Genomic DNA, 24,469 nt, shown 5'->3' on the forward strand with positions numbered 1-24,469 from the left:
TCTACACCATCTATCCCATCGGATCCACGTCCGCGGTCCAGGTACACGTCATCCTCTCTGGGTCGCGGGTGCACCTTCACACGGTCGACCTCCTCTGACGTGTTAATGAGTGTGTGTTTGTGTGTGTAGGTGTACTGTGACATGGTCTCTGAGGCGGGACGATGGACGGTGAGTATCTGAACTCCAGTGTTGACTCAGTTCTCAGGTCCAGGACCTGTTCAGAGCGACCCGACGCCTTCCATTAACGTAAGATGACGGCGTATTAGAGCGCCAAACTCCACGTGGGGGGGGTGGGGGGGGGGTCAAGTGTTCGTGTCCCGGTGAAACCAAAGGTCAACAGTGACTTCAATCCGATCCAAGTGGTTCAGTTCACCACTGCACACAGAACGGTGGAGACGCTGGCGATCGCCCCGTTCTGTCGCTACGGTTCGAGGACGTGTTGATCGTAAAGATGCATCAAACGTGACGAGTGTCTTCGTCCCAGGATGCTCAGTTCGTTACACAACTCTTTGTTATTTATATTTTTATAGTGGCTTTAATGGGAGTGGGCTCTGGGCTGTGGTCTGAGCAGAAACCAGACCCTAAAGCTCGTAGAGCTGATTGGGGTCAAGGCAATGATGGAGGGGCAGGTTGGAAATAAGCCAGAAGTTACTGGGGGAGTTTGGGACAAGTGCAGGTTCTTGTTACAGTACATTAGGGTGTGTGTGTGTGTGTGTGTGGGGGGGGGGGTCTACATAAGCCTATTTGCCGGGGAATTCGTCACTGATGGAAAAAACAAAGCGAGGACCCGGCAACATACGAGCGCTCCCCTTCAAACTACAGAGAGATGCAAACTGTATACGTGCAGGACGTGAGTGCTGCTGGTCAAAGAGATGCGTTCTTAGCCCGCGGAGGCAGATGTGTGGACTTTCTGCTGTCGATGGGGAACAGGACGATTGGCCGATGCAGAGCGGAGCGGAGTGGGCGTGCTGGGGGCGAGGGCTTCTCCATGTCCTGGATGTAAGCTGGGCCTGATCCATTAGTAGTGTGATACCCAAGTACTAGAGACTTAACGCGGATGAAGCAGCTACAGGAAGCCAGTGGAGGGGCGGAGGAGGGGTGTGGCGTGAGAGAACTGAGGGAGGCCGAAGACCAGTCGAGCTTCAAGTTCCAGAGACTGGACACAGAGAGGCGGATCAAACTCTCCTCTCTGGAAACACAAACTACTAACGTGCTCCCGTTAAACCTCTGACAGACGTTGTTGTGTGGAACATGAGCCGTCAGATTCCTCGTGTGTTTAGCTGGTTGCCCTCCGTCCCGTCCCCCAGGTGATCCAGAGGAGGATGGACGGCTCGGTGAACTTCTACAGGCCCTGGGAACACTACAAGGCTGGCTTTGGCAGCGCTGCAGGAGAGTACTGGCTCGGTGAGAACGCACGCCACACCAACAGCCCTGACTCCGTGGATCTCACGGCTTCTAACGTGCGTCTGCTTGTTTCCAGGTCTGGAGAACGTCTTCCACCTGACTCTGAGGAAAAAGTACGAGCTGCTGGTGGACATGGAGGACTTTGAAGGGAACAAAGCGTTTGCTCGTTACTCCTCGTTCTCCGTGGGCCCAGAGTCCTACGGATACACACTGACTGTGTCTGGGTTCACTAATGGAGGGGCAGGTGAGTAGAGGTCCAGGTGAGGTATTAAGGACTTTAAGCAGCGACGGTTTAAGGGACGACTACGGCCTTCGAGAAACACTCCACGGGTTCTTGGCGTTGTAGCCCAACTGTCTGCTACGGGAACACGTTCTGGAACGCCGCAGCCGTCCCTTCCACTGTCGCGGCCTAACGTCCCGATGGTGAGCAGGATTTAAACACTTGCTGTGTTTCTGTAGGAGACGCCCTGAGAGTTCACAACGGGATGAAGTTCTCCACCTTCGACAAAGACCAGGACACCTGGTCCGACAACTGTGCCAAGAGATTCCTGGGGGCGTTCTGGTACATCAACTGCCTCGACGCCAATCCCAACGGGGTTTATCGTTGGGGGGCTGATGGCACTCTCCATGCTGTTGGGGTGGAGTGGGAGACGTGGAAGGGCAATGACTACTCCCTGAAGAGCATCAGCATGAAGATCCGTCCTGTGCAGTAGCTTCACTCCGATGTTTCCTTCAGTCTGAAACTGAACTCAGCTTTAAAAACAATAAAGCACGATGTGAGCATGAACCTGCTGTGATGTGTCTTCATTTGTCTCCTGTGTCTTTCTGTCTGAACCCTGTTTAACGTGCCCAAGAAGACCAAGCTGTACGTGGACCAGACGCTGAGGGAGCGCGAGGACGGCCTGGCCATGCACCACACCGTCCAGATCGGCCCACGTGAAGGCGCTGGAGTCCAGCCTGACGCCGATGTCCTCCAGATGAACGCCGCGGTGCAGGGCCTGGGCCCGTCCTTCAAACTGACCCTGAACACCCAGAACCGGGCCGTCAGGAACCTCGTCACAGACGCGACGTGTCTTGAACGAATGCATGTATTTAAGTCAGTATCACTGGAACCAACCACCTCATGCTAACGTGTACGGAAGGAGGCGAGATCACGCCACAAAGTTCGACAAACGTTGGTTTGGGAAAAACTGTCCTTTTCCAAACCTCCGAGCTCCCGATGTGAAGGTGTAAACGGGTCCTCCGGGTCCATGACCTGGGTCACGAGACTCTTGAGGACTCAGTGAGTCCAGTTGTCTCCATGTGTGAGGACGTCTGTCCCCAGAGGAGACGTTTCACAGCCTCATCAAACTTCACAAATCCGAACATCTTCACTCTGCATTTACAGCTGAACTCACGGCAGAGATCTAATCTCTGCACCTGGTCCTGGGTCTTCCCCGAGGCCTCCTCCCAGCTGGACGTGCCTGGAACACCTCCCTAGGGAGGCGCCCAGGGTTCATCCTTACCAGATGATCCTGAACCACCTCAACTGGCTCCTTTCAACACAAAGGAGCAGCGGCTCTACTCCGAGTTCCTCACGGATGCTGAACTTCTCCCCCTCTCTCTAAGGGAGACTCCAGACCCCCTCCTGAGGAAACACACTTCACACGCTTGGACCTGGACCTGGTTCTGTGGGTCCTGACCTGGACCTGGTTCTGTGGGTCCTGACCTGGACCTGGTTCTTTGGTTCCTGACCTGGACCTGGTTCTTTGGGTCCTGACCTGGACCTGGTTCTGTGGGTCCTGACCTGGACCTGGTTCTTTGGGTCCTGACCTGGACCTGGTTCTTTGGGTCCTGACCTGGACCTGGTTCTTTGGGTCCTGACCTGGACCTGGTTCTTTGGGTCCTGACCTGGACCTGGTTCTTTGGGTCCTGACCTGGACCTGGTTCTTTGGGTCCTGACCTGGACCTGGTTCTTTGGGTCCTGACCCAGCTTTCAGGACCACAGGTGAGGGTAGGAACCAGGACTGAGGGTAGAGCGACTGCAGCTCCGCCCCCGCTGCTCCATCGTCCCCTCACTCGTGAACCAGATCCCGAGGTCCTTGAAGTCCTTCACTTGGGGTCAGGACTCGTTCCAGACCCGGAGGAACAATCCAGCGGTTTCCTGCTTTTTTATATATTATAATAAAAAGTAGCATGTGGTGAAGTTTCCCGTGTGGGTCAGCGTCCGTCACTCGGCTCCATGATCTGGAAAAACACGTTTCCTGCATCGCATTTATTAATTTATTCTGTAAAAACGTGGTTTTAATGGAAGTCAATGAGCCACGAAGGTGAGTCAGAGTCTTAAACTGCATAAAAAATATTAATGTAATATAATAATTCTTTGTGTTAAAATCAAAGACTCAAAGTTTCATCAAACTTCTTTTTATTAAATGGAAAATAATGATTTTTTTTGTGTTTTTTGTGCTAAAAATAAACTTTAAATGATAAAAGTGTCGTTGAAAAGCTAAAAATCCTGAACATGTTTGAACGTTTGGTGATTTTGAGCCGAAGAAGAACGAGAACATTCATGTTTGGTGATTTTAAAGCAGAGTTTTGTGCTGAAATGGAGGAAAAAGCAAACATCAGAAGCAGCAGCTGCTGTTTGTGTTGAAGCGTCACATGAACTTTGTTTTATTGTGAAAGAGTGAAACTTCCCCAGGACCTGGAACTTTCCACTGTGTCGACACTCTGAACACATTTAAAGGAGAGAAGAAGAAGAAACGCTTCATCTGCAGCGAACACGGGAAACATGAGACGAGCCGTCGCTCTGCTGGGTGAGGGACTCGAACCGAACCCACCAATCAGACGCTTTACACTTAATTATGTTCTTATTAATGTGTGTGTGTGTGTGTGTGTGTGTGTGTGTGTGTGTGTGTGTGTGTCTGTGTGTGTGTGTGTGTGTGTGTGTGTGCAGCTGTGTTGTGTGTGTGTGTGTGTGATGGGGTGAAGTTCGGTCAGCTCTGCAGTGGAAACCCTCACAACACACGGAGAACGACCGACCGATGGGGACAAGGACGCTACGGAGCCCGACGGTGACAACACCTTTGTTTTTATCTGTTTTTAGTCATTTTGCATCTTTTTGTGGTGGTTTTGCATCTTTTTTTAGTCATTTTGCATCTTTTTGTGCTGGTTTTGCATCTATTTTTAGTCATTTTGCATCTTTTTGTGATGGTTTTGCATCTATTTTTAGTCATTTTGCATCTTTTTGTGCTGGTTTTCATCTATTTTTAGTCATTTTGCATCTTTTTGTGGTGGTTTTGCATCTTTTTTTAGTCATTTTGCATCTTTTTGTGCTGGTTTTGCATCTATTTTTAGTCATTTTGCATCTTTTTGTGCTGGTTTTGCATCTATTTTTAGACATTTTGCATCTTTTTGAGGTGGTTTTGCATCTTTTTTTAGTCATTTTGCATCTTTTTGTGGTGGTTTTGCATCTTTTTTTAGTCATTTTGCATCTTTTTGTGCTGGTTTTGCATCTATTTTTAGTCATTTTGCATCTTTTTGTGCTGGTTTTGCATCTATTTTTAGACATTTTGCATCTTTTTGAGGTGGTTTTGCATCTTTTTTTAGTCATTTTGCATCTTTTTGTGGTGGTTTTGCATCTTTTTTTAGTCATTTTGCATCTTTTTGTGCTGGTTTTGCATCTATTTTTAGTCATTTTGCATCTTTTTGTGCTGGTTTTGCATCTATTTTTAGTCATTTTGCATCTTTTTGAGGTGGTTTTGCATCTATTTTTAGTCATTTTGCATCTTTTTGTGCTGGTTTTGCATCTATTTTTAGTCATTTTGCATCTTTTTGTGGTGGTTTTGCATCTATTTTAAGTCATTTTGCATCTTTTTGTGCTGGTTTTGCATCTATTTTTAGTCATTTTGCATCTTTTTGTGGTGGTTTTGCATCTATTTTTAGTCATTTTGCATCTTTTTGTGCTGGTTTTGCATCTATTTTTAGTCATTTTGCATCTTTTTGTGCTGGTTTTGCATCTATTTTTAGTCATTTTGCATCTTTTTGTGGTGGTTTTGCATCTTTTTGTGGTGGTTTTGCATCTATTTTTAGTCATTTAGCATCTTTTTGTGGTGGTTTTGCATCTATTTTTAGTCATTTTGCATCTTTTTGTGCTGGTTTTGCATCTATTTTTAGTCATTTTGCATCTTTTTGTGGTGGTTTTGCATCTATTTTTAGTCATTCTGCATCTTTTTGTGGTGGTTTTGCATCTATTTTTAGTCATTTTGCATCTTTTTGTGCTGGTTTTGCATCTATTTTTAGTCATTTTGCATCTTTTTGTGCTGGTTTTGCATCTATTTTTAGTCATTTTGCATCTTTTTGTGGTGGTTTTTTATCTATTTTTAGTCATTTTGCATCTTTTTGTGTTGTTTTGCATCTATTTTTAGTCATTTTGCATCTTTTTGTGCTGGTTTTGCATCTATTTTTAGTCATTTTGCATCTTTTTGTGCTGGTTTTGCATCTATTTTTACTCATTTTGCATCTTTTTGTGCTGGTTTTGCATCAATTTTAGTCATTTTGCATCTTTTTGTGCTGGTTTTCATCTATTTTTACTCATTTTGCATCTTTTTGTGCTGGTTTTGCATCTATTTTTAGTCATTTTGCATCTTTTTGTGCTGGTTTTGCATCTATTTTTAGTCATTTTGCATCTTTTTGTGGTGGTTTTGCATCTATTTTTAGTCATTTTGCATCTTTTTGTGCTGGTTTTGCATCTATTTTTACTCATTTTGCATCTTTTTGTGGTGGTTTTGCATCTATTTTTAGTCATTTTGCATCTTTTTGTGCTGGTTTTCATCTATTTTTACTCATTTTGCATCTTTTTGTGCTGGTTTTGCATCTATTTTTACTCATTTTGCATCTTTTTGTGCTGGTTTTGCATCTATTTTTACTCATTTTGCATCTTTTTGTGTTGTTTTGCATCTATTTTTACTCATTTTGCATCTTTTTGTGCTGGTTTTGCATCTATTTTTAGTCATTTTGCATCTTTTTGTGCTGGTTTTCATCTATTTTTACTCATTTTGCATCTTTTTGTGCTGGTTTTGCATCTATTTTTACTCATTTTGCATCTTTTTGTGCTGGTTTTGCATCTATTTTTACTCATTTTGCATCTTTTTGTGCTGGTTTTGCATCTATTTTTAGTCATTTTGCATCTTTTTGTGCTGGTTTTGCATCTATTTTTAGTCATTTTGCATCTTTTTGTGGTGGTTTTGCATCTATTTTTAGTCATTTTGCATCTTTTTGTGCTGGTTTTGCATCTATTTTTAGTCATTTTGCATCTTTTTGTGCTGGTTTTGCATCGATTTTTAGTCATTTTGCATCTTTTTGTGCTGGTTTTGCATCTATTTTTAGTCATTTTGCATCTTTTTGTGCTGGTTTTGCATCTATTTTAAGTCATTTTGCATCCTTCTGTGCTGCTCGTGTGTCTCAGGGGCGACCGCCTGCACCAGGGTCTGGACATCGCGTGCAGCGACGGCTCGATCGTCTTCGCTCCGTTTGACGTGACGCTCAACGGGAAACTCACTGTCTACAACGACCCGACGAAGGCCGCCATCAACAGCGGCATCAACCTGAGCGGAGAGGGTGCGTCACTTATATATTATTATTATTATTATTATGAATATGTTATAATAAATAAACATGGAACAGAGACCCGTCCCCTCATGGTGGTTCAGGTCTGAGTCCCTGTGAACCTGAGGGCTGTGGTCTGGACCCGTCCCCTCATGGTGGTTCAGGTCTGAGTCCCTGTGAACCTGAGGGCTGTGGTCTGGACCCGTCCCCTCATGGTGGTTCAGGTCTGAGTCCCTGTGAACCTGAGGGCTGTGGTCTGGACCCGTCCCCTCATGGTGGTTCAGGTCTGAGTCCCTGTGACCCTGAGGGCTGTGGTCTGGACCCGTCCCCTCATGGTGGTTCAGGTCTGAGTCCCTGTGACCCTGAGGGCTGTGGTCTGGACCCGTCCCCTCATGGTGGTTCAGGTCTGAGTCCCTGTGACCCTGAGGGCTGTGGTCTGGACCCAGGCCCAGGCGGAGGGCTCGCTGGCGAGCGCCTGGTGGCCGGGTTTTGCCACGGAGCCCGAAAAAGTGACGTGGCCCCTCCATCCTGTGGGCCCCTCCCCCTCTCCATCATGTGCCCCCCCCCCCCCCCCCATCCTGTGCCCCCCCCCCCTCTCCATCCTGTGCCCCCCCTCTCCATCCTGTGGGCCCTCCACTCACAGGAGGAGCCTCTGGGGTCGGGGCGCTGCTGCACGGGGGGCAGTGAGGTGAGGGGCCTGGAGGGTCCAGACCCGGGCAGCAGAGGCTCTGGGGACGTGGAGCGTCTCCTCTCTGTGGGGGAAGGAGCCGGAGCTTGTGAGGGAGGTGGAGCTCCCAGTTAGATCTGGGGGGGCTCACCTCCACACACAGTCTGGATCTGGACCCGTGCTCCTGGATAGGGGCTGGACCCTGGTCTTCTCTGGAGGGGCCCAGGGTGTGAGGGGCCGGGCGGGTGTGGGGAGACTCTCAAACCCCCGGCTGAGCGCCGCGGTGTTGGAGTTGACCCCGGTGGACCAGAGGGTGGCCTCCTTACGCCTGCGGGTGGTGGGGGGGGACTCTGACTGTTGTTGGTGCAGATGCAGCGAACAGCAGTTCAGAGTCTGGGGCCTTCTTGGAGACCCTGAATGGAGTCCTGCATGGGGCTCCAGTAGGGGACTCCAGAGTCCTGCTGGGAGACTTCAACGCCCACGTGGGCAACGATGGAGACACCTGGAGAGGCTGCCCCTGAGACCTGATCCAGGATCAGAGGCTGGAGCTGCTGCCCCTGAGACCTGATCCAGGATCAGAGGCTGGACCTGGTCCCCTGAGACCTGATCCAGGATCAGGGTCTGGACCTGGTCCCCTGAGACCTGATCTAATATCTTCAAACGTGTGTTTTTCTGCAGGTTTGTGTTTTAAGCTTTTCTACGTTCGCCCGGATCGAACCGCCGGCTCCGTGAGGAAGGGCGAGCGGCTCGGCGTCCTGCTGCCGATGCAGTCCGTGTACCAGGACATCACCTCGCACGTGCACGTGCAGATGTGCGACAAGAGCGACCCCACGCCGTACTTCTGAGCCCACGCCGCTCTGACCCCACGCCGTCCTGACCCCACGCCGTACTTCTGAGCCCACGCCGTTCTGACCCCACGCCGTTCTGACCCCACGCCGTTCTGACCCCACGCCGCTCTGACCCCACGCCGTTCTGACCCCACGCCGTTCTGACCCCACGCCGCTCTGACCCCACGCCGTTCTGACCCCACGCCGTTCGGACCCCACGCCGTTCTGACCCCACGCCGTCCTGACCCCACGCCCTTCTTCTGACCCCATGCCGTTCTTCTGACCCCACGCCGTTCTGACCCCACGCCGTTCTGACCCCACGCCGTTCTGACCCCACGCCGTTCTGACCCCACGACGTTCTTCTGACCCCACGCCGTCCTGACCCCACGCCCTTCTTCTGACCCCATGCCGTTCTTCTGAGCCCACGCCGTTCTGACCCCACGCCGTTCTGACCCCACGCCGTTCTGACCCCACGTCGTTCTGACCCCACGCCGTTCTGACCCCACGCCGTTCTGACCCCACGTCGTTCTGACCCCACGCCGTTCTTCTGACCCCACGCCGTTCGGACCCCACGCCGTCCTGACCCCATGCCGTTCTTCTGACCCCACGCCGTTCTGACCCCACGCCGTTCTGACCCCACGCCGCTCTGACCCCACGCTGTTCTTCTGACCCCACGACGTTCTTCTGACCCCACGCCGCTCTGACCCCACGCCGTTCTGACCCCACGCCGTTCTGACCCCACGCCGTTCTCCTGACCCCACGCCGCTCTGACCCCACGCCGTTCTTCTGACCCCACGCCGCTCTGACCCCACGCCGTTCTGACCCCACGCCGTTCTGACCCCACACCGCTCTGAGCCCACGCCGTTCTTCTGACCCCACGCCGTTCTGACCCCACGCCGTTCTGACCCCACGCCGCTCTGACCCCACGCCGCTCTGACCCCACGCCGCTCTGACCCCACCCTGTTCTGACCCCACGCCGTTCTGACCCCACGCCGTTCTGAGCCCACGCCGTTCTGACCCCACGCCGTTCGGACCCCACGCCGTTCTGACCCCACGCCGCTCTGACCCCACGCCGTTCTGACCCCACGCCGTTCGGACCCCACGCCGTCCTGACCCCACGCCCTTCTTCTGACCCCACGCCGTTCGGACCCCACGCTGTTCTGACCCCACGCCGTTCTGACCCCACGCCCTTCTTCTGACCCCATGCCGTTCTTCTGACCCCACGCCGTTCTGACCCCACGCCGTTCTGACCCCACGCCGTTCTGACCCCACGCCGCTCTGACCCCACGCCGCTCTGACCCCACGCCCTTCTTCTGACCCCACGCCGTTCTGACCCCACGCCGTTCTGACCCCACGCCGTTCTGACCCCACGCCGTTCTGACCCCACGCCGCTCTGACCCCACACCGTTCTGACCCCACGCCGCTCTGACCCCACGCCGTTCTGACCCCACGCCGCTCTGACCCCACGCCGCTCTGACCCCACGCCGCTCTGACCCCACGCCGTCCTGACCCCACGCCCTTCTTCTGACCCCATGCCGTTCTTCTGACCCCACGCCGTTCTGACCCCACGCCGCTCTGACCCCACGCCGTTCTGACCCCACGCCGTTCTGACCCCACGCCGTTCTGACCCCACGCCGCTCTGACCCCACGCCGTTCTGACCCCACGCCGTTCTGACCCCACGCCGTTCTGACCCCACGCCGTTCTGACCCCACGCCGTTCTGACCCCACGCCGTTCTGACCCCACGCCGTTCTGACCCCACGCCGTTCTGACCCCACGCCGTTCTGACCCCACGCCGTTCGCCGTTCTTTCTTCTTTCTGTAAAAACAATAAAGTTGCTTCAACGCAAAACAAACGTTTTGTTGCATTTCTTTTGTTTCCAGGAGCAAAAAACTGAATCAACACTCAGAGGTTAGACCACTAAATGAGACTGTTAAGTTTAGACCACTAAATGAGACGGTTAAGTTTAGACCACTAAAGGAGACGGTTAAGTTTAGTCTCTAAGGTGACGGTTAAGTTTAGTCTCTAAAGGAGACGGTTAAGTTTAGTCTCTAAAGGAGACGGTTAAGTTTAGACACTAAAGGAGACGGTTAAGTTTAGTCACTAAAGGAGACGGTTAAGTTTAGTCACTAAAGGAGACGGTTAAGTTTAGACACTAAAGGTGACGGTTAAGTTTAGTCACTAAAGGAGACGGTTAAGTTTAGTCACTAAAGGAGACGGTTAAGTTTAGTCACTAAAGGAGACGGTTAAGTTTAGACACTAAAGGAGACGGTTAAGTTTAGTCACTAAAGGAGACGGTTAAGTTTAGTCACTAAAGGAGACGGTTAAGTTTAGTCACTAAAGGAGACGGTTAAGTTTAGTCACTAAAGGAGACGGTTAAGTTTAGTCACTAAAGGAGACGGTTAAGTTTAGACACTAAAGGTGACGGTTAAGTTTAGTCACTAAAGGAGACGGTTAAGTTTAGTCACTAAAGGAGACGGTTAAGTTTAGTCACTAAAGGAGACGGTTAAGTTTAGTCACTAAAGGAGACGGTTAAGTTTAGTCACTAAAGGAGACGGTTAAGTTTAGTCTCTAAAGGAGACGGTTAAGTTTAGTCTCTAAAGGAGACGGTTAAGTTTAGTCACTAAAGGAGACGGTTAAGTTTAGTCTCTAAAGGAGACGGTTAAGTTTAGTCACTAAAGGAGACGGTTAAGTTTAGTCTCTAAAGGAGACGGTTAAGTTTAGTCACTAAAGGAGACGGTTAAGTTTAGTCACTAAAGGAGACGGTTAAGTTTAGTCACTAAAGGAGACGGTTAAGTTCAGTCACTAAATGAGACGGTTAAGTTTAGTCACTAAAGGAGACGGTTAAGTTTAGTCACTAAAGAAGACGGTTAAGTTTAGTCACTAAAGGAGACGGTTAAGTTTAGACACTAAATGAGACGGTTAAGTTTAGACACTAAAGGAGACGGTTAAGTTTAGACACTAAATGAGACTGTTAAGTTTAGTCACTAAAGGAGACGGTTAAGTTTAGTCTCTAAAGGAGACGGTTAAGTTTAGTCACTAAAGGAGACGGTTAAGTTTAGACACTAAAGGAGACGGTTAAGTTTGGTCTCTAAAGGAGACGGTTAAGTTTAGTCTCTAAAGGAGACGGTTAAGTTTAGTCTCTAAAGGAGACGGTTAAGTTTAGTCTCTAAATGAGACCGTTAAGTTTAGTCTCTAAAGGAGACGGTTAAGTTTAGTCTCTAAAGGAGACGGTTAAGTTTAGTCACTAAAGGAGACCGTTAAGTTTAGTCTCTAAAGGAGACGGTTAAGTTTAGTCTCTAAAGGAGACGGTTAAGTTTAGTCTCTAAATGAGACCGTTAAGTTTAGTCTCTAAAGGAGACGGTTAAGTTTAGTCACTAAAGGAGACGGTTAAGTTTAGTCTCTAAAGGAGACGGTTAAGTTTAGTCTCTAAAGGAGACGGTTAAGTTTAGTCACTAAAGGAGACGGTTAAGTTTAGACACTAAAGGAGACGGTTAAGTTCAGTCACTAAATGAGACGGTTAAGTTTAGACACTAAATGAGACGGTTAAGTTTAGTCTCTAAAGGAGACGGTTAAGTTTAGTCACTAAAGTAAACGGTTAAGTTTAGTCTCTAAAGGAGACGGTTAAGTTTAGTCTCTAAAGGAGACGGTTAAGTTTAGTCTCTAAAGGAGACGGTTAAGTTTAGTCACTAAAGGAGACGGTTAAGTTTAGTCTCTAAAGGAGACGGTTAAGTTTAGTCTCTAAAGGAGACGGTTAAGTTTAGTCACTAAAGGAGACGGTTAAGTTCAGTCACTAAATGAGACGGTTAAGTTTAGTCACTAAAGGAGACGGTTAAGTTTAGACACTAAATGAGACTGTTAAGTTTAGTCTCTAAAGGAGACGGTTAAGTTTAGTCACTAAAGGTGACGGTTAAGTTTAGACACTAAAGGAGACGGTTAAGTTTAGTCTCTAAAGCAGACGGTTAAGTTTAGTCACTAAAGGAGACGGTTAAGTTTAGTCACTAAAGGAGACGGTTAAGTTTAGTCTCTAAAGGAGACGGTTAAGTTTAGTCTCTAAAGGAGACGGTTAAGTTTAGTCACTAAAGGAGACGGTTAAGTTTAGTCACTAAAGGAGACAGTTAAGTTTAGTCTCTAAAGGAGACGGTTAAGTTTAGTCTCTAAAGGTGACGGTTAAGTTTAGTCACTAAAGGAGACGGTTAAGTTTAGTCTCTAAAGGAGACGGTTAAGTTTAGTCACTAAAGGAGACGGTTAAGTTTAGACACTAAAGGAGACGGTTAAGTTTAGACACTAAAGGAGACGGTTAAGTTTAGTCACTAAAGGAGACGGTTAAGTTTAGACACTAAAGGAGACGGTTAAGTTTAGTCTCTAAAGGTGACGGTTAAGTTTAGTCACTAAAGGAGACGGTTAAGTTTAGTCTCTAAAGGAGACGGTTAAGTTTAGTCACTAAAGGAGACGGTTAAGTTTAGTCTCTAAAGGAGACGGTTAAGTTTAGTCTCTAAAGGAGACGGTTAAGTTTAGTCACTAAAGGAGACGGTTAAGTTTAGTCTCTAAAGGAGACGGTTAAGTTTAGACACTAAAGGAGACGGTTAAGTTTAGTCACTAAAGGAGACGGTTAAGTTTAGTCTCTAAAGGAGACGGTTAAGTTTAGTCTCTAAAGGAGACGGTTAAGTTTAGTCACTAAAGGAGACGGTTAAGTTTAGTCACTAAAGGAGACGGTTAAGTTTAGACACTAAAGGAGACGGTTAAGTTTAGTCACTAAAGGAGACGGTTAAGTTTAGACACTAAAGGAGACCGTTAAGTTAAGACACTAAAGGAGACGGTTAAGTTTAGACACTAAAGGAGACCGTTAAGTTTAGTCACTAAAGGAGACGGTTAAGTTTAGACACTAAAGGAGACGGTTAAGTTTAGTCACTTAAGGAGACGGTTAAGTTTAGACACTAAAGGAGACGGTTAAGTTTAGTCTCTAAAGGAGACGGTTAAGTTTAGACACTAAAGGAGACGGTTAAGTTTAGTCTCTAAAGGAGACGGTTAAGTTTAGTCACTAAAGGAGACGGTTAAGTTTAGTCTCTAAAGGAGACGGTTAAGTTTAGTCTCTAAAGGAGACGGTTAAGTTTAGTCACTAAAGGAGACGGTTAAGTTTAGTCTCTAAAGGAGACGGTTAAGTTTAGTCACTAAAGGAGACGGTTAAGTTTAGTCACTAAAGGAGACGGTTAAGTTTAGTCACTAAAGGAGACGGTTAAGTTCAGTCACTAAATGAGACGGTTAAGTTTAGTCACTAAAGGAGACGGTTAAGTTTAGTCACTAAAGAAGACGGTTAAGTTTAGTCACTAAAGGAGACGGTTAAGTTTAGACACTAAATGAGACGGTTAAGTTTAGTCACTAAAGGAGACGGTTAAGTTTAGACACTAAATGAGACTGTTAAGTTTAGTCACTAAAGGAGACGGTTAAGTTTAGTCTCTAAAGGAGACGGTTAAGTTTAGTCACTAAAGGAGACGGTTAAGTTTAGACACTAAAGGAGACGGTTAAGTTTGGTCTCTAAAGGAGACGGTTAAGTTTAGTCTCTAAAGGAGACGGTTAAGTTTAGTCTCTAAAGGAGACGGTTAAGTTTAGTCTCTAAATGAGACCGTTAAGTTTAGTCTCTAAAGGAGACGGTTAAGTTTAGTCTCTAAAGGAGACGGTTAAGTTTAGTCACTAAAGGAGACCGTTAAGTTTAGTCTCTAAAGGAGACGGTTAAGTTTAGTCTCTAAAGGAGACGGTTAAGTTTAGTCTCTAAATGAGACCGTTAAGTTTAGTCTCTAAAGGAGACGGTTAAGTTTAGTCACTAAAGGAGACGGTTAAGTTTAGTCTCTAAAGGAGACGGTTAAGTTTAGTCTCTAAAGGAGACGGTTAAGTTTAGTCACTAAAGGAGACGGTTAAGTTCAGTCACTAAATGAGACGGTTAAGTTTAGACACTAAATGAGACGGTTAAGTTTAGTCTCTAAAGGAGACGGTTAAGTTTAGTCACTAAAGTAAACGGTTAAGTTTAGTCTCTAAAGGAGACGGTTAAGTTTAGTCTCTAAAGGAGACGGTTAAGTTTAGTCTCTAAAGGAGACGGTTAAGTTTAGTCACTAAAGGAGACGGTTAAGTTTAGTCTCTAAAGGAGACGGTTAAGTTTAGTCTCTAAAGGAGACGGTTAAGTTTAGTCACTAAAGGAGACGGTTAAGTTCAGTCACTAAATGAGACGGTTAAGTTTAGTCACTAAAGGAGACGGTTAAGTTTAGACACTAAATGAGACTGTTAAGTTTAGTCTCTAAAGGAGACGGTTAAGTTTAGTCACTAAAGGTGACGGTTAAGTTTAGACACTAAAGGAGACGGTTAAGTTTAGTCTCTAAAGCAGACGGTTAAGTTTAGTCACTAAAGGAGACGGTTAAGTTTAGTCACTAAAGGAGACGGTTAAGTTTAGTCTCTAAAGGAGACGGTTAAGTTTAGTCTCTAAAGGAGACGGTTAAGTTTAGTCACTAAAGGAGACGGTTAAGTTTAGTCACTAAAGGAGACAGTTAAGTTTAGTCTCTAAAGGAGACGGTTAAGTTTAGTCTCTAAAGGTGACGGTTAAGTTTAGTCACTAAAGGAGACGGTTAAGTTTAGTCTCTAAAGGAGACGGTTAAGTTTAGTCACTAAAGGAGACGGTTAAGTTTAGACACTAAAGGAGACGGTTAAGTTTAGACACTAAAGGAGACGGTTAAGTTTAGTCACTAAAGGAGACGGTTAAGTTTAGACACTAAAGGAGACGGTTAAGTTTAGTCTCTAAAGGTGACGGTTAAGTTTAGTCACTAAAGGAGACGGTTAAGTTTAGTCTCTAAAGGAGACGGTTAAGTTTAGTCACTAAAGGAGACGGTTAAGTTTAGTCTCTAAAGGAGACGGTTAAGTTTAGTCTCTAAAGGAGACGGTTAAGTTTAGTCACTAAAGGAGACGGTTAAGTTTAGTCTCTAAAGGAGACGGTTAAGTTTAGACACTAAAGGAGACGGTTAAGTTTAGTCACTAAAGGAGACGGTTAAGTTTAGTCTCTAAAGGAGACGGTTAAGTTTAGTCTCTAAAGGAGACGGTTAAGTTTAGTCACTAAAGGAGACGGTTAAGTTTAGTCACTAAAGGAGACGGTTAAGTTTAGACACTAAAGGAGACGGTTAAGTTTAGTCACTAAAGGAGACGGTTAAGTTTAGACACTAAAGGAGACCGTTAAGTTAAGACACTAAAGGAGACGGTTAAGTTTAGACACTAAAGGAGACCGTTAAGTTTAGTCACTAAAGGAGACGGTTAAGTTTAGACACTAAAGGAGACGGTTAAGTTTAGTCACTTAAGGAGACGGTTAAGTTTAGACACTAAAGGAGACGGTTAAGTTTAGTCTCTAAAGGAGACGGTTAAGTTTAGACACTAAAGGAGACGGTTAAGTTTAGTCTCTAAAGGAGACGGTTAAGTTTAGTCACTAAAGGAGACGGTTAAGTTTAGTCTCTAAAGGAGACGGTTAAGTTTAGTCTCTAAAGGAGACGGTTAAGTTTAGTCACTAAAGGAGACGGTTAAGTTTAGACACTAAAGGAGACGGTTAAGTTTAGTCACTAAAGGAGACGGTTAAGTTTAGACACTAAAGGAGACGGTTAAGTTTAGTCACTAAAGGAGACGGTTAAGTTTAGACACTAAAGGAGACCGTTAAGTTAAGACACTAAAGGAGACGGTTAAGTTTAGACGACTAAAGGAGACGGTTAAGTTTAGTCACTAAAGGAGACGGTTAAGTTTAGTCTCTAAAGGAGACGTTTAAGTTTAGTCACTAAAGGAGACGGTTAAGTTTAGTCTCTAAAGGTGACGGTTAAGTTTAGTCACTAAAGGAGACGGTTAAGTTTAGTCACTAAAGGAGACGGTTAAGTTTAGACCACTAAAGGAGACGGTTAAGTTTAGTCTCTAAAGGAGACGGTTAAGTTTAGACACTAAAGAAGACGGTTAAGTTTAGTCACTAAAGAAGACGGTTAAGTTTAGTCACTAAAGGAGACGGTTAAGTTTAGACACTAAAGGAGACGGTTAAGTTTGGTCTCTAAAGGAGACGGTTAAGTTTAGTCTCTAAAGGAGACGGTTAAGTTTAGTCTCTAAAGGAGACGGTTAAGTTTAGTCTCTAAATGAGACCGTTAAGTTTAGTCTCTAAAGGAGACGGTTAAGTTTAGTCTCTAAAGGAGACGGTTAAGTTTAGTCACTAAAGGAGACCGTTAAGTTTAGTCTCTAAAGGAGACGGTTAAGTTTAGTCTCTAAAGGAGACGGTTAAGTTTAGTCTCTAAATGAGACCGTTAAGTTTAGTCTCTAAAGGAGACGGTTAAGTTTAGTCACTAAAGGAGACGGTTAAGTTTAGTCTCTAAAGGAGACGGTTAAGTTTAGTCTCTAAAGGAGACGGTTAAGTTTAGTCACTAAAGGAGACGGTTAAGTTCAGTCACTAAATGAGACGGTTAAGTTTAGACACTAAATGAGACGGTTAAGTTTAGTCTCTAAAGGAGACGGTTAAGTTTAGTCACTAAAGTAAACGGTTAAGTTTAGTCTCTAAAGGAGACGGTTAAGTTTAGTCTCTAAAGGAGACGGTTAAGTTTAGTCTCTAAAGGAGACGGTTAAGTTTAGTCACTAAAGGAGACGGTTAAGTTTAGTCTCTAAAGGAGACGGTTAAGTTTAGTCTCTAAAGGAGACGGTTAAGTTTAGTCACTAAAGGAGACGGTTAAGTTCAGTCACTAAATGAGACGGTTAAGTTTAGTCACTAAAGGAGACGGTTAAGTTTAGACACTAAATGAGACTGTTAAGTTTAGTCTCTAAAGGAGACGGTTAAGTTTAGTCACTAAAGGTGACGGTTAAGTTTAGACACTAAAGGAGACGGTTAAGTTTAGTCTCTAAAGCAGACGGTTAAGTTTAGTCACTAAAGGAGACGGTTAAGTTTAGTCACTAAAGGAGACGGTTAAGTTTAGTCTCTAAAGGAGACGGTTAAGTTTAGTCTCTAAAGGAGACGGTTAAGTTTAGTCACTAAAGGAGACGGTTAAGTTTAGTCACTAAAGGAGACAGTTAAGTTTAGTCTCTAAAGGAGACGGTTAAGTTTAGTCTCTAAAGGTGACGGTTAAGTTTAGTCACTAAAGGAGACGGTTAAGTTTAGTCTCTAAAGGAGACGGTTAAGTTTAGTCACTAAAGGAGACGGTTAAGTTTAGACACTAAAGGAGACGGTTAAGTTTAGACACTAAAGGAGACGGTTAAGTTTAGTCACTAAAGGAGACGGTTAAGTTTAGACACTAAAGGAGACGGTTAAGTTTAGTCTCTAAAGGTGACGGTTAAGTTTAGTCACTAAAGGAGACGGTTAAGTTTAGTCTCTAAAGGAGACGGTTAAGTTTAGTCACTAAAGGAGACGGTTAAGTTTAGTCTCTAAAGGAGACGGTTAAGTTTAGTCTCTAAAGGAGACGGTTAAGTTTAGTCACTAAAGGAGACGGTTAAGTTTAGTCTCTAAAGGAGACGGTTAAGTTTAGACACTAAAGGAGACGGTTTAGTTTAGTCACTAAAGGAGACGGTTAAGTTTAGTCTCTAAAGGAGACGGTTAAGTTTAGTCTCTAAAGGAGACGGTTAAGTTTAGTCACTAAAGGAGACGGTTAAGTTTAGTCACTAAAGGAGACGGTTAAGTTTAGACACTAAAGGAGACGGTTAAGTTTAGTCACTAAAGGAGACGGTTAAGTTTAGACACTAAAGGAGACCGTTAAGTTAAGACACTAAAGGAGACGGTTAAGTTTAGACACTAAAGGAGACCGTTAAGTTTAGTCACTAAAGGAGACGGTTAAGTTTAGACACTAAAGGAGACGGTTAAGTTTAGTCACTTAAGGAGACGGTTAAGTTTAGACACTAAAGGAGACGGTTAAGTTTAGTCTCTAAAGGAGACGGTTAAGTTTAGACACTAAAGGAGACGGTTAAGTTTAGTCTCTAAAGGAGACGGTTAAGTTTAGTCACTAAAGGAGACGGTTAAGTTTAGTCTCTAAAGGAGACGGTTAAGTTTAGTCTCTAAAGGAGACGGTTAAGTTTAGTCACTAAAGGAGACGGTTAAGTTTAGTCACTAAAGGAGACGGTTAAGTTTAGTCTCTAAAGGAGACGGTTAAGTTTAGTCACTAAAGGAGACGGTTAAGTTTAGTCTCTAAAGGAGACGGTTAAGTTTAGACACTAAAGGAGACGGTTAAGTTTAGTCACTAAAGGAGACGGTTAAGTTTAGACACTAAAGGAGACGGTTAAGTTTAGTCACTAAAGGAGACGGTTAAGTTTAGACACTAAAGGAGACGGTTAAGTTTAGACACTAAAGGAGACGGTTAAGTTTAGTCACTAAAGGAGACGGTTAAGTTTAGACACTAAAGGAGACGGTTAAGTTTAGTCTCTAAAGGAGACGGTTAAGTTTAGTCACTAAAGGAGACGGTTAAGTTTAGTCTCTAAAGGAGACGGTTAAGTTTAGACACTAAAGGAGACGGTTAAGTTTAGTCACTAAAGGAGACGGTTAAGTTTAGACACTAAAGGAGACGGTTAAGTTTAGTCACTAAAGGAGACGGTTAAGTTTAGTCTCTAAAGGAGAAGGTTAAGTTTAGTCTCTAAAGGAGACGGTTAAGTTTAGACACTAAAGGAGACGGTTAAGTTTAGACACTAAAGGAGACCGTTAAGTTAAGACACTAAAGGAGACGGTTAAGTTTAGACGACTAAAGGAGACGGTTAAGTTTAGTCACTAAAGGAGACGGTTAAGTTTAGTCTCTAAAGGAGACGTTTAAGTTTAGTCACTAAAGGAGACGGTTAAGTTTAGTCTCTAAAGGTGACGGTTAAGTTTAGTCACTAAAGGAGACGGTTAAGTTTAGTCACTAAAGGAGACGGTTAAGTTTAGACCACTAAAGGAGACGGTTAAGTTTAGTCTCTAAAGGAGACGGTTAAGTTTAGACACTAAAGAAGACGGTTAAGTTTAGTCACTAAAGAAGACGGTTAAGTTTAGTCACTAAAGGAGACGGTTAAGTTTAGTCACTAAAGAAGACGGTTAAGTTTAGTCTCTAAAGGTGACGGTTAAGTTTAGTCACTAAAGGAGACGGTTAAGTTTAGTCTCTAAAGGAGACGGTTAAGTTTAGACACTAAAGGAGACGGTTAAGTTTAGACTCTAAAGGAGACGGTTAAGTTTAGTCACTAAAGGAGACGGTTAAGTTTAGTCTCTAAAGGAGACGGTTAAGTTTAGTCTCTAAAGGAGACGGTTAAGTTTAGTCTCTAAAGGAGACGGTTAAGTTTAGTCACTAAAGGAGACGGTTAAGTTCAGTCACTAAATGAGACGGTTAAGTTTAGACACTAAATGAGACTGTTAAGTTTAGTCTCTAAAGGAGACGGTTAAGTTTAGTCTCTAAAGGAGACGGTTAAGTTTAGTCTCTAAAGGAGACGGTTAAGTTTAGTCACTAAAGGAGACGGTTAAGTTCAGTCACTAAATGAGACGGTTAAGTTTAGTCACTAAAGGAGACGGTTAAGTTTAGACACTAAATGAGACTGTTAAGTTTAGTCTCTAAAGGAGACGGTTAAGTTTAGTCACTAAAGGTGACGGTTAAGTTTAGTCTCTAAAGGAGACGGTTAAGTTTAGTCTCTAAAGCAGACGGTTAAGTTTAGTCACTAAAGGAGACGGTTAAGTTTAGTCACTAAAGGAGACGGTTAAGTTTAGTCTCTAAAGGAGACGGTTAAGTTTAGTCTCTAAAGGAGACGGTTAAGTTTAGTCTCTAAAGGAGACGGTTAAGTTTAGACACTAAAGGAGACGGTTAAGTTTAGACACTAAAGGAGACGGTTAAGTTTAGTCACTAAAGGAGACGGTTAAGTTTAGACACTAAAGGAGACGGTTAAGTTTAGACACTAAAGGAGACGGTTAAGTTTAGTCACTAAAGGAGACGGTTAAGTTTAGACACTAAAGGAGACGGTTAAGTTTAGTCTCTAAAGGAGACGGTTAAGTTTAGTCACTAAAGGAGACGGTTAAGTTTAGTCTCTAAAGGAGACGGTTAAGTTTAGTCACTAAAGGAGACGGTTAAGTTTAGTCACTAAAGGAGACGGTTAAGTTTAGACACTAAAGGAGACGGTTAAGTTTAGTCACTAAAGGAGACGGTTAAGTTTAGACACTAAAGGAGACGGTTAAGTTTAGTCACTAAAGGAGACGGTTAAGTTTAGACACTAAAGGAGACCGTTAAGTTAAGACACTAAAGGAGACGGTTAAGTTTAGACACTAAAGGAGACCGTTAAGTTTAGTCACTAAAGGAGACGGTTAAGTTTAGACACTAAAGGAGACGGTTAAGTTTAGTCACTAAAGGAGACGGTTAAGTTTAGTCTCTAAAGGAGACGGTTAAGTTTAGTCACTAAAGGAGACGGTTAAGTTTAGTCTCTAAAGGAGACGGTTAAGTTTAGTCTCTAAAGGAGACGGTTAAGTTTAGTCACTAAAGGAGACGGTTAAGTTTAGACACTAAAGGAGACGGTTAAGTTTAGTCACTAAAGGAGACGGTTAAGTTTAGACACTAAAGGAGACGGTTAAGTTTAGTCACTAAAGGAGACGGTTAAGTTTAGTCACTAAAGGAGACGGTTAAGTTTAGTCACTAAAGGAGACGGTTAAGTTTAGTCTCTAAAGGAGACGGTTAAGTTTAGACACTAAAGGAGACCGTTAAGTTAAGACACTAAAGGAGACGGTTAAGTTTAGACGACTAAAGGAGACAGTTAAGTTTAGTCACTAAAGGAGACGGTTAAGTTTAGTCTCTAAAGGAGACGGTTAAGTTTAGACACTAAATGAGACTGTTAAGTTTAGTCTCTAAAGGAGACGGTTAAGTTTAGTCACTAAAGGTGACGGTTAAGTTTAGACACTAAAGGAGACGGTTAAGTTTAGTCTCTAAAGCAGACGGTTAAGTTTAGTCACTAAAGGAGACGGTTAAGTTTAGTCACTAAAGGAGACGGTTAAGTTTAGTCTCTAAAGGAGACGGTTAAGTTTAGTCTCTAAAGGAGACGGTTAAGTTTAGTCACTAAAGGAGACGGTTAAGTTTAGTCACTAAAGGAGACAGTTAAGTTTAGTCTCTAAAGGAGACGGTTAAGTTTAGTCTCTAAAGGTGACGGTTAAGTTTAGTCACTAAAGGAGACGGTTAAGTTTAGTCTCTAAAGGAGACGGTTAAGTTTAGTCACTAAAGGAGACGGTTAAGTTTAGACACTAAAGGAGACGGTTAAGTTTAGACACTAAAGGAGACGGTTAAGTTTAGTCACTAAAGGAGACGGTTAAGTTTAGACACTAAAGGAGACGGTTAAGTTTAGTCTCTAAAGGTGACGGTTAAGTTTAGTCACTAAAGGAGACGGTTAAGTTTAGTCTCTAAAGGAGACGGTTAAGTTTAGTCACTAAAGGAGACGGTTAAGTTTAGTCTCTAAAGGAGACGGTTAAGTTTAGTCTCTAAAGGAGACGGTTAAGTTTAGTCACTAAAGGAGACGGTTAAGTTTAGACACTAAAGGAGACGGTTAAGTTTAGTCACTAAAGGAGACGGTTAAGTTTAGACACTAAAGGAGACGGTTAAGTTTAGTCACTAAAGGAGACGGTTAAGTTTAGACACTAAAGGAGACCGTTAAGTTAAGACACTAAAGGAGACGGTTAAGTTTAGACACTAAAGGAGACCGTTAAGTTTAGTCACTAAAGGAGACGGTTAAGTTTAGACACTAAAGGAGACGGTTAAGTTTAGTCACTTAAGGAGACGGTTAAGTTTAGACACTAAAGGAGACGGTTAAGTTTAGTCTCTAAAGGAGACGGTTAAGTTTAGACACTAAAGGAGACGGTTAAGTTTAGTCTCTAAAGGAGACGGTTAAGTTTAGTCACTAAAGGAGACGGTTAAGTTTAGTCTCTAAAGGAGACGGTTAAGTTTAGTCTCTAAAGGAGACGGTTAAGTTTAGTCACTAAAGGAGACGGTTAAGTTTAGACACTAAAGGAGACGGTTAAGTTTAGTCACTAAAGGAGACGGTTAAGTTTAGACACTAAAGGAGACGGTTAAGTTTAGTCACTAAAGGAGACGGTTAAGTTTAGACACTAAAGGAGACCGTTAAGTTAAGACACTAAAGGAGACGGTTAAGTTTAGACGACTAAAGGAGACGGTTAAGTTTAGTCACTAAAGGAGACGGTTAAGTTTAGTCTCTAAAGGAGACGTTTAAGTTTAGTCACTAAAGGAGACGGTTAAGTTTAGTCTCTAAAGGTGACGGTTAAGTTTAGTCACTAAAGGAGACGGTTAAGTTTAGTCACTAAAGGAGACGGTTAAGTTTAGACCACTAAAGGAGACGGTTAAGTTTAGTCTCTAAAGGAGACGGTTAAGTTTAGACACTAAAGAAGACGGTTAAGTTTAGTCACTAAAGAAGACGGTTAAGTTTAGTCACTAAAGGAGACGGTTAAGTTTAGTCACTAAAGAAGACGGTTAAGTTTAGTCTCTAAAGGTGACGGTTAAGTTTAGTCACTAAAGGAGACGGTTAAGTTTAGTCTCTAAAGGAGACGGTTAAGTTTAGACACTAAAGGAGACGGTTAAGTTTAGACTCTAAAGGAGACGGTTAAGTTTAGTCACTAAAGGAGACGGTTAAGTTTAGTCTCTAAAGGAGACGGTTAAGTTTAGTCTCTAAAGGAGACGGTTAAGTTTAGTCTCTAAAGGAGACGGTTAAGTTTAGTCACTAAAGGAGACGGTTAAGTTCAGTCACTAAATGAGACGGTTAAGTTTAGTCACTAAAGGAGACGGTTAAGTTTAGTCACTAAAGGAGACGGTTAAGTTTAGTCTCTAAAGGAGACGGTTAAGTTTAGTCTCTAAAGGAGACGGTTAAGTTTAGTCTCTAAAGGAGACGGTTAAGTTTAGACACTAAAGGAGACGGTTAAGTTTAGACACTAAAGGAGACGGTTAAGTTTAGTCACTAAAGGAGACGGTTAAGTTTAGACACTAAAGGAGACGGTTAAGTTTAGACACTAAAGGAGACGGTTAAGTTTAGTCACTAAAGGAGACGGTTAAGTTTAGACACTAAAGGAGACGGTTAAGTTTAGTCTCTAAAGGAGACGGTTAAGTTTAGTCACTAAAGGAGACGGTTAAGTTTAGTCTCTAAAGGAGACGGTTAAGTTTAGTCACTAAAGGAGACGGTTAAGTTTAGTCACTAAAGGAGACGGTTAAGTTTAGACACTAAAGGAGACGGTTAAGTTTAGTCACTAAAGGAGACGGTTAAGTTTAGACACTAAAGGAGACGGTTAAGTTTAGTCACTAAAGGAGACGGTTAAGTTTAGACACTAAAGGAGACCGTTAAGTTAAGACACTAAAGGAGACGGTTAAGTTTAGACACTAAAGGAGACCGTTAAGTTTAGTCACTAAAGGAGACGGTTAAGTTTAGACACTAAAGGAGACGGTTAAGTTTAGTCACTAAAGGAGACGGTTAAGTTTAGTCTCTAAAGGAGACGGTTAAGTTTAGTCACTAAAGGAGACGGTTAAGTTTAGTCTCTAAAGGAGACGGTTAAGTTTAGTCTCTAAAGGAGACGGTTAAGTTTAGTCACTAAAGGAGACGGTTAAGTTTAGACACTAAAGGAGACGGTTAAGTTTAGTCACTAAAGGAGACGGTTAAGTTTAGACACTAAAGGAGACGGTTAAGTTTAGTCACTAAAGGAGACGGTTAAGTTTAGTCACTAAAGGAGACGGTTAAGTTTAGTCACTAAAGGAGACGGTTAAGTTTAGTCTCTAAAGGAGACGGTTAAGTTTAGACACTAAAGGAGACCGTTAAGTTAAGACACTAAAGGAGACGGTTAAGTTTAGACGACTAAAGGAGACAGTTAAGTTTAGTCACTAAAGGAGACAGTTAAGTTTAGTCACTAAAGGAGACGGTTAAGTTTAGTCTCTAAAGGAGACGGTTAAGTTTAGACACTAAATGAGACTGTTAAGTTTAGTCTCTAAAGGAGACGGTTAAGTTTAGTCACTAAAGGTGACGGTTAA

The 24,469-nt window shown here is 43.9% G+C and overlaps 3 protein-coding genes across 3 annotated transcripts in view; all 3 read left to right on the forward strand.

Moving 5' to 3' along the window:
• LOC310961328 (microfibril-associated glycoprotein 4-like) overlaps positions 1-2,191 on the forward strand; it is a gene marked incomplete at its 5' end in the record, with an annotated part of 2,451 nt that extends 260 nt beyond the window's left edge. The window contains 5 exons of the mRNA XM_083933358.1: positions 1-41; positions 130-168; positions 1,308-1,404; positions 1,481-1,648; positions 1,864-2,191. The exon at positions 1-41 is cut by the window's left edge and continues 115 nt beyond it. Of these exons, the coding sequence (XP_083789484.1) occupies positions 1-41; positions 130-168; positions 1,308-1,404; positions 1,481-1,648; positions 1,864-2,117 (599 nt within the window). The 3' untranslated portion in view covers positions 2,118-2,191. The remainder of the gene's footprint in view (positions 42-129; positions 169-1,307; positions 1,405-1,480; positions 1,649-1,863) is intronic.
• Positions 2,192-4,119: 1,928 nt separating this feature from the next.
• Positions 4,120-8,676, forward strand: LOC310961061 (leukocyte cell-derived chemotaxin-2-like). Its single transcript, XM_083933001.1, has 4 exons — positions 4,120-4,199; positions 4,340-4,457; positions 6,851-7,002; positions 8,336-8,676. The coding sequence occupies exons 1-4, from the start codon at positions 4,175-4,177 to the stop codon at positions 8,500-8,502; spliced, it is 462 nt and encodes a 153-aa protein (XP_083789127.1). The 5' UTR covers positions 4,120-4,174; the 3' UTR covers positions 8,503-8,676.
• A 1,340-nt stretch (positions 8,677-10,016) lies between these two features.
• Positions 10,017-24,469, forward strand: part of LOC310961334 (neutral ceramidase-like) — a gene marked incomplete at both ends in the record, with an annotated part of 67,544 nt that continues 53,091 nt past the window's right edge. The window contains 2 exon segments of the mRNA XM_083933364.1: positions 10,017-10,021; positions 10,367-10,394. Coding sequence (XP_083789490.1) covers positions 10,017-10,021; positions 10,367-10,394 — 33 coding nt within the window.

The sequence above is a fragment of the Echiichthys vipera genome, assembly GCF_963691815.1.
Source record: "Echiichthys vipera genome assembly, chromosome: 18".
NCBI lineage: Eukaryota > Metazoa > Chordata > Actinopteri > Perciformes > Trachinidae > Echiichthys > Echiichthys vipera.